Below are 7,963 nucleotides of genomic sequence, written 5' to 3'. Positions count from 1 at the left end.
TGAAGGCCAGGTCTCTTCATAGGTAACTAGAAAAAGCAACATCTCCTACATTTCCTACTTTGAGGACTTCTTTTGTTGTTTAGGTTAGTATTTTTGTGACCTTCTGAGAGAGAGAGAGAGGGAGAGAGAGCAAGAAGCAAGCAAGCAAATAACTGAGTCTCTGTCCACAATAAATATCTACTATTTTTTACTTGTTGCATTTATTTTGGTGAATTGGGAGGAGAAATAGTGGATAGTTTGTGTATGTGTTGTAGCAAACTCTGTATTAACCATTTATCTGCATTCACTCATTAAAAGCTGTATGGAGTAGGGCAGGTTGATCTGAACCAACTGCAATTCCAAAATAGCTCTAGAAAAGTTGTGTGGATCTGCTTCCAACAAGCCCTTCTCTTAACTTAAGTTCAGAGTATTTTCAAAACAAAGGAATGGAGGAAAATGCTGGTGCCATTATATTCAGAGCTTGGAAGTTACTTTCTTGAACTACAACTCCCATTAGCCCAATCCAGTGGCCATGCTGGCTGGGGCTGATGGGAGTTGTAGTTCAAAAAAAGTAACTTTTCCAAGCTCTGATTTATATCTAGATTGCTTTTTTTGAGTTTTGTCAGTGATTTCTAAAATGAAACGTTTGGGCTCCATATCTGTCTGGATGAGACTCCATATCCTTCCCCAAACCTAGAAAATATTCATCCTGATCTCATATATAACAGAGGCTTGCACACAATCAGAGATTATTACTTGACATTTTCAGGACTGAGCCATGCATTGCTTATCTGTACTGTGCTCTGATGTGCCCTGGCTCAGAATAAATTTTTGTCTGTTGGTTGGAATACTTTGTTATTTTAATTTAGAGAAAAAAGTGTTTTGGATAATGAAAAGTTAAATTTTTTAGGGGTGGAGGAAAACGGCATGCAACTGAAAGCAAGCGTTCCTCACATTTAAAAAGTTTTTGTGTGTTTTAGTTTTTTGGCACTGGATGTGTAGTTATAATTAGAGATGCGTAGTTGTAATTAGAGATTCAGAAAAAAGTGGGGTTTCTTCCCTAATTTTCCAGGTTTTTCTCCCAAAATTGAGGAGAAAATGAGGAAAAACCTTTTCCCCAAAATTTGCCTTGCTGTTTTCATCACAGTGGGACATATGCAGCACTTATTTAGAAAAGTGTGCCATTACACATGTGCAGAGTACCACTGTCTACTCACTAAAAATATATCAATTCTCTGCACATCTACAGACAGTGAAAAAGCTTCCATGTAAGAGGGCAAAGGGTTATTTTCTTACACTAGAGGAAAGATGCATCCTGATTGCTAGAGAAAAAGGGCACAACATGCAGATTCTGAGGACTAGAAAAAAGAAGCAGGAAAAGTGCACTAAAAGGGAGGGCAAAACGGCATCTTTTTATGACCCCGGGGAGTCCTATTGCCTGGTGTTCAAAAAACTCACTTGTCAACACAGCTCCGGCTTTTCTCATTGGCAAAAAACACTGATAGGCAGGAGAAGCCAGGCCAAATTATTTCACATAAATCACTTTGAAGGGTATCTGCTCATTTTGCTCTATAATTTTCTTCCTATGAGAGATTTTTTTAAAAAAAGATTTGTTTTTGGGTTTTTTTAAAAATAAAAGCTCAGATTCAAGGCTACCTGCTGAGAGTACCGCTGATAGCCTTCGCAGGAGCTGCTGCCATGGCATCCATGGACAATGGGTTGACAACCCCTAGAATAAACAGACACAAAGCTGTCATTAAAAATAGTATTATTCAAAACCAATGTGGGAACTTTTCAACCTTCTAGAATACTCTGTAAGTCAGTGCCTTTAGAGTGTCCATGCTGGAGCAAAGGAATTTCAAAGGGAGTCAGTAATAATCACGTTATTGATTCGCATGAAACAAGACTGAAAAAAGAAAGCAAGAAGATCCTGAACTCCCGTGCTATATTTTGTTTCGGAGTGGACACGATACAGACCAATCATAGCTCAGAATTCTGATTTTATTGAATCATAGGTGTATGAGCGGCTCTCACTCCCGACCCCGTGAAGTTTTAAAAATGGCTTCTCCAGTATAGACCCGGAAATTTCGTATTCAAATAATAAGATGCGTCCCATTTTTTTCTTGTCTTGTCTCTGTGGTCACGCAGAACTAGCTTTTCTCTCCTTTTTTTAAAAAAATAACAAGGTGAATTCCGGGTTATAGGTCACGTGACGTACAAGGACCTTTGCCACAAGAGGGCGCGTTCAACGGCGCTTCTTGATGGCCTTGAAGCAAAATCAGCCAGTCATCACTCGCTTTCCACCTCCATTCAAAATCGGCGGCGACAAATACCAATCAAGATTAGGATAAGAGGCTGTCGTCATATGATTGACGCACGTTGCAGCCACTGACAGGGAGCTAGGCCTGGCAAGGGTGGGCGTGTGCGGCGGCAGAGTCGGCTGGTGATGGCGGAACGAGGAGGAGGTGGCGGCGGTAGTGGAGGCGCGAGTGGCGGAGCAGGCGGTGGCGGTGAAGGGAACGCCGGGGCAGCGGAGCGGTACAATAATGAGATCAGGTAAGGCGAAGCCCTTCTCCGAAATCGCCTCCCGGCGCGGTGGGAGAGTATAGCAAGAGCAGGAGCACGAGGCCTTTTGTGAGTGCGCGCGCAGGGAGCACGAGCGTTCTCCCGCTCCGCTTTCACTTAGCTGGGTCCCCCTTCCCCCAACGCTTCATTTTTTTCGCTCGAGGCGGAAGCGGCCGTTCAGGCTTCACTCCTTTAGGTACTTCCCCACCCGCGTCCTCCACTTCACCTCAAGCCTCCTTTCTGCCCGGGTGAGATTCCCCGTTAACTTGCCCTGGCCATTGAACCCTCGTCCTTATTTCACTGTTATGCAGTTGGGTATAGTTTTTGTTTCATTTTGTAATTTTATTTTTCTCTCAAATGGATCTCCGCCTCGTGAAGAAGAGGCGGCGGCGGTGTTGGAGAGACCCAGCCGCGCAGCTTTTTCTTTCTCTGTCTCTAGGGCGGGATTGCCGTTTTGTCTTTTGAGGGTTTTTTCACGCACTCGGCTTTTGCCAATGGGTTGGCGGCTCCCATACGCGCTGACGTATTAAAAGGGGTGGGGGGGATGCATGTTTGGCACCGCAGTTCCGTGTTGAACGGAGTAGTGGCTTATTGGGGCATCGCTCAGTACTGTAGTAAGAGCACATGTTATCTTGCTGTCTCTACATGTGTAAGATCTCAGTCTTCAAGCTAAAAGGGGATCTGAGGCAGGCAGGGGTTGAAACCTGGTTGAGTCTCTATAGCAGCGGCAAGGCTTACTAGACCGTATTGAGCAAAATGACCCAAAGGCTGACGCAATGTAAGGCACGATTGTGCATTCGCGTAACTAGAGAGCATTTAAAAAAAAAAGTTCATCATGGTTCCTATGTAACACAGAGCTGCTTGCAACCATAGAAAAAGGTTCACCTGACTCCTTGGCATTGTTTCCCTTCTCCAAGATGTGGATCATATCTAAAGATTCATCCATGTAACATTCAGGAGTGATTCAGTGTTAATGCTGGTCCTACAAAAGGAAGTACCTCCACCTATAAAATGCTGCGAAACTGACATGTGTCATATTTGCATGTGGCTGTTTTGCTTGGTATACTTTTGGAATTCATATCCTGAAAAGCTGCATCAAATTGCAGCTTCTCAGCATGTGAATACAGAGTAAATGCATTTATGATGTTTCATGCTTTTCTGTATGTGGAAAACTTATTTATTAGAATTTCTATACCGCTTTTTATTTTTGAAAAAAACTCCTGGCTAAGTGGTTTACAATCTACTCATCAAAGAAAACATTACGAAAGAGAATCAGATGTAAAATATAATAAAGATCCATGTTTAAGCAGTGTAATTAACAGGGAAATAAAATATTGAATTAAACATCAACAATTACAAGTAAAAATCAAATATAAAATTGTACATATTAAGCATAATTAGCAATTAAACAAAATAACTGAGACTGAAGTAATATCACACCCCATCTCCCCACCACTCTGATGCATACAACATATGGCTATGAGAAAAGTGAGAAACCTTTACTTAACAATCTTGCATGTTTGGTGGCCAAGGGAAAAAGAAGATAGGGCTCATGCACATTTAATAGTCATGCAGAAGAAGGAATTTCAGTAGCTGGTGAAATTCCTTGTTCTGCGTAAGCCCTGTTTTCTCTTTCACCTGGGCACCCTATTTGTATGTAACATTTTGGGAGTTCGTTGTATGCTGCAACTTGTTCTATCCAGAGTCTAGCCAGTGTAGTTACTAATGATCATAAGAGTGATGAAAAAACACCATAGTTTTACTTAGAACTTAGCTGGATTTTTTAAAACTCACAGTAGCAGGCTGTATCCATTTGCTCAGTCTTAATTGCAGTGTTCAGGATCGTATGTAAAAAGGCGATGTCCCTTTGAAATGGTCCATTGTGACCAAGACAACAAGGCTTGACTAGGCATATGTGGTGGACCAGGTGCTCTAGGCCCACATCTATTTCTTCCTTCTATTGCAGCAGTGGTGAAAGCAGTAAGGATGTATTGGTTGGTCTCTTTCCACTTGTGCCAGGTCTTGAGTAGAGTTGGGCTGGTGGCAATGCTAGCTTGTCTCTATCCACAGTGAATAGTGGAGGTGGGGGGAGGGCAGGAAAGCCCATATTGCACCAGAACACTGTGTACTCTTTGGCAGGCCACAGATCTTTCTCCTCTTTGAGCCTGTAGAAGAGGCTTTTTCATATGTTTATCATGAACTGAATTGAAATAACTTACATGCCTAGGAAATACTAGAAGTTCTGCATTCTTTTGGTTTCTGCTAATTTGTCCTTCCCAGGAAGGATGTAGGCAATTGGTTTATCCCACATAGTGATGTGGGCAGAAAATTTTCTAGTGTGCAGTTCTTCTGCAGAATATTTTCCATTTCATAAATTAATTATTGTCAAAGAATGAATGCTAATTACATATATAATATTAAGCAAGCTTGGTATTTTTGATGTTTTTATCTTTGTTTACTAAATACAAGTTAAATAAATATGCTAAAGTAAACAAGTCTGTAGGACATTAGAACATTTTTGGATGCAAATTAAAATTCCCATGTAAATAAGTCTATGCAAATTAGCCTAGTTTGCACAGAATCATTTTCTAGAAAATCCACATCACCAGTCCTAGAGCACATTGGCTTTGCTGGTCATCTGGTGAAATAACATGGAATTAGTAGTCAAATGAGAGTTGATTACTGGATCAGCTGCAAAAATCTATTTCATTCTAAGAGTGTTTGCTCAAGATCACTTGGTGACACCTTCAGACAACTAATTCCATTTCATTTTTACTACTTAGTGCAAACGGGTATACTTGTTGGAAAAGGGCAAAAATCCCGTTTTTATTATGTTTGTAAGTTATGCTTAAAGGGAACATATGAATCTGTGTGTCAAATTGTGAGAATGCAAATGTCGAATCCATAAATAGCATTCAATAGGGATCTGTCTGCTAATACTTATGGAAAAGTTGTGTTTCCTATTTCCCATTTTCATTTGTAGTATTTAAAGAATCACAAAAAAATGAAAGTGTGAGTTCAAAATGCCACACTAAAATCAGTCCTCCAGTTCATTTGTTGGTTCTCATAATCTTTGTGTGTACTGTGATACAAATGCTAACAGTTCTGTAGAAAGTGTTTTTCCAGAACTGGCAGAAGACCTTCCTTAGTGAAAGTGTTCTGTTTTGGCACTCTAATTGTACATTGCTGTAGAGAAATATATGCAAAATACATGTATATCATATCAGTTATGTACACACATGGATGCACTGTGGCTTTTTCCTTTTAAAATACCTGTGAGTTGTGACTAGAAAAGATCAGGCCCAAGCGTGCTTGAATTCTAAAGGCATAACCTGAAATGCTTACATATCTGCACTCTTTATAACGGATGCAATATGCATGTATTATGCACTTTGCATTATAAAGAATACAGTGATCTGACGTGGCTCTTGACCATATCAATGGAACTGTCAGTGACCACTTAAAGTGTCACATCACAAATTTACAAATGATATACAGCAATAGAATCCTTAAACACCTCAGTGCTGTGCTATGCAACTTCCTAAATTAGAAGGTGTCTAAATAATGAGTGTTGAATTATGTGTCTGTTGTCGTTCACCACCTTATAACCTTTGTTTTTTTCAATTTTGAGTCATCATGCCAACATTGGTATTGCACTGGCACTAAATGGTGGGCAAAATTGTTTTCCTGAGAGCATCAGAAGAGCGTTTGTTGGTTGCAAAGGTGAACGTTTTTTCTATATATACATTTACTAAGGTTCCTCTATAGAGGGCTGGGTGGCACGGTGGGTTTAGCATTCTGAAATTCTATTTTAGGTTACAAGTGAAAAGAATGTAGACATTCTCATCCAAGTGTGTGGTGTGCACCCAATTCACATTATGAAACTGTTGGGTGTCTTGGTATTTTTCAGAATCAGTTGCTTTAGAAGCCTCGAGTATATATAAGAGAGATATGGGTATTGCACCTTATATTTGAGGTGCCATGTATTTAGGCCTGTGGGAGGGAAGCTTGCACAGTGCCTTTCCATTCTAAGTTGCCCCAGTCTAGATACTGCTTTCTAACTAATTTAAATTGTGAAGATAAAGTCTCCCAAAAATTAGGGGGCCCAGTATTGTTCATGAGAACTTTACCACAATATTTTCATTCACCAATGCTGTCTTGTTGGTCAACAAGTTCAAAGACAAAACTGTTTGTTTTTGCTTTGCTCACAGAATGGCTCAACAGCAAGCACTGAGATTTCGTGGCCCAGCTCCTCCACCAAACACTGTCATGAGAGGCCCACCGCCTCTTATGCGCCCACCTCCACCTTTTGGTATGATGCGAGGGCCGCCACCACCACCCCGGCCTCCTTTTGGACGTCCTCCATTTGATCCAAATATGCCTCCAATGCCACCTCCAGGCGGAATTCCGCCCCCTATGGGACCTCCACATCTACAGGTAAAAATGTGCATGTGATGAAAAAATGTGTATGAGATGAGGGCAGTATCAGTTGATTTTTTTTAGTGGTTTTATTTGTTTTTCCTATGGTGAAATATGTGATCATCCAGTTTGATGAGTGCAGTGGGACTTCTCCTTCCTCACCACGCTGCCCCCAAATCTGATCTGGAGATTTGGGGAAAACAACACAGTAGATTGGGGGGGGTGCAGGAGAGGAGGAGGAGGGGATATTGTTCTGCATGCTCAATGATTTAGTTGGATACCGCCCATAAGGGCTTATTTCTGGATAGACATGGTTAGTTATCAAGGTGCTGTGAATTGGAACATACCTTGTAGAATTTTTACTATTGTATGTTTGTTTATAGAGGCCGCCTTTCATGCCTCCTCCAATGGGTAATATGCCACCACCTCCTGGTATGATGTTTCCTCCAGGAATGCCACCAGTCTCTGCCCCTGGCACACCAACAATGCCACCTACTGAAGAGATCTGGGTGGAAAACAAAACTCCAGATGGAAAGGTAAGATTTATTCCTAGTAACAATAGTAGTAATCATTGTCTTGGCACGTTTAAGGCTCATGCTGCCTTGGCACGTTTAAGGCTCATGCTGCCTTACAGAATAAACAGAGCAATCTTAGGAAGGCTGGGAAGGTAAGGAGCAATGGATTCTTTGCTGCATCTAGAGCCCTACTGGCTCCTGTTTGCCAGGGCAAACGGTTGGGGGTGTAGGGGAAGGTTTTTCTTTTTTGGTGTACCAGCTTCAGGCTGGCACCACAGAGAGCCTGGATCAGCCCCCTTTCTGGGAAATGGACCAGCTTAGGACCCAGTGGGATCCATGGCTGACCCTGCTTTGGGGCTCTATGCCATAGTTAGCTTCCCAGCTGCCCCCAGTTTTGGCAGGCGCATCAGTGGCCTCCAAGGCAGCAGAACTCCCCACTGGTGGAGCCCAGTGGAGGGATACCTCTGTCTAATCCTAACGCTCTC

General features: G+C 41.8%; 1 protein-coding gene across 10 annotated transcripts in view; it reads left to right on the top strand.

Moving 5' to 3' along the window:
- The first annotated feature begins 2,330 nt into the window (after positions 1 to 2,330).
- Positions 2,331 to 7,963, top strand: part of TCERG1 (transcription elongation regulator 1) — a 54,066-nt gene continuing 48,433 nt past the window's right edge. For 3 of the 10 annotated variants that reach the window (XM_061616945.1, XM_061616942.1, XM_061616949.1), the window contains exons 1-3: positions 2,332 to 2,535; positions 6,756 to 6,981; positions 7,347 to 7,499. In XM_061616945.1, coding sequence (XP_061472929.1) covers positions 2,426 to 2,535; positions 6,756 to 6,981; positions 7,347 to 7,499 — 489 coding nt within the window. In that variant the 5' untranslated portion in view covers positions 2,332 to 2,425. Of the gene's footprint in view, positions 2,536 to 2,771; positions 2,793 to 6,175; positions 6,268 to 6,755; positions 6,982 to 7,346; positions 7,500 to 7,963 lie in introns of those variants that run through there. The other 7 variants (XM_061616950.1, XM_061616944.1, XM_061616941.1 and 4 more) reach the window with 5 other exon arrangements.

This window comes from Rhineura floridana, chromosome 3, assembly GCF_030035675.1.
Source record: "Rhineura floridana isolate rRhiFlo1 chromosome 3, rRhiFlo1.hap2, whole genome shotgun sequence".
Taxonomy (NCBI): domain Eukaryota; kingdom Metazoa; phylum Chordata; class Lepidosauria; order Squamata; family Rhineuridae; genus Rhineura; species Rhineura floridana.
Note: the sequence above shows the minus strand (reverse complement) of the source record. Positions and strands in the feature narration are given on the sequence as shown.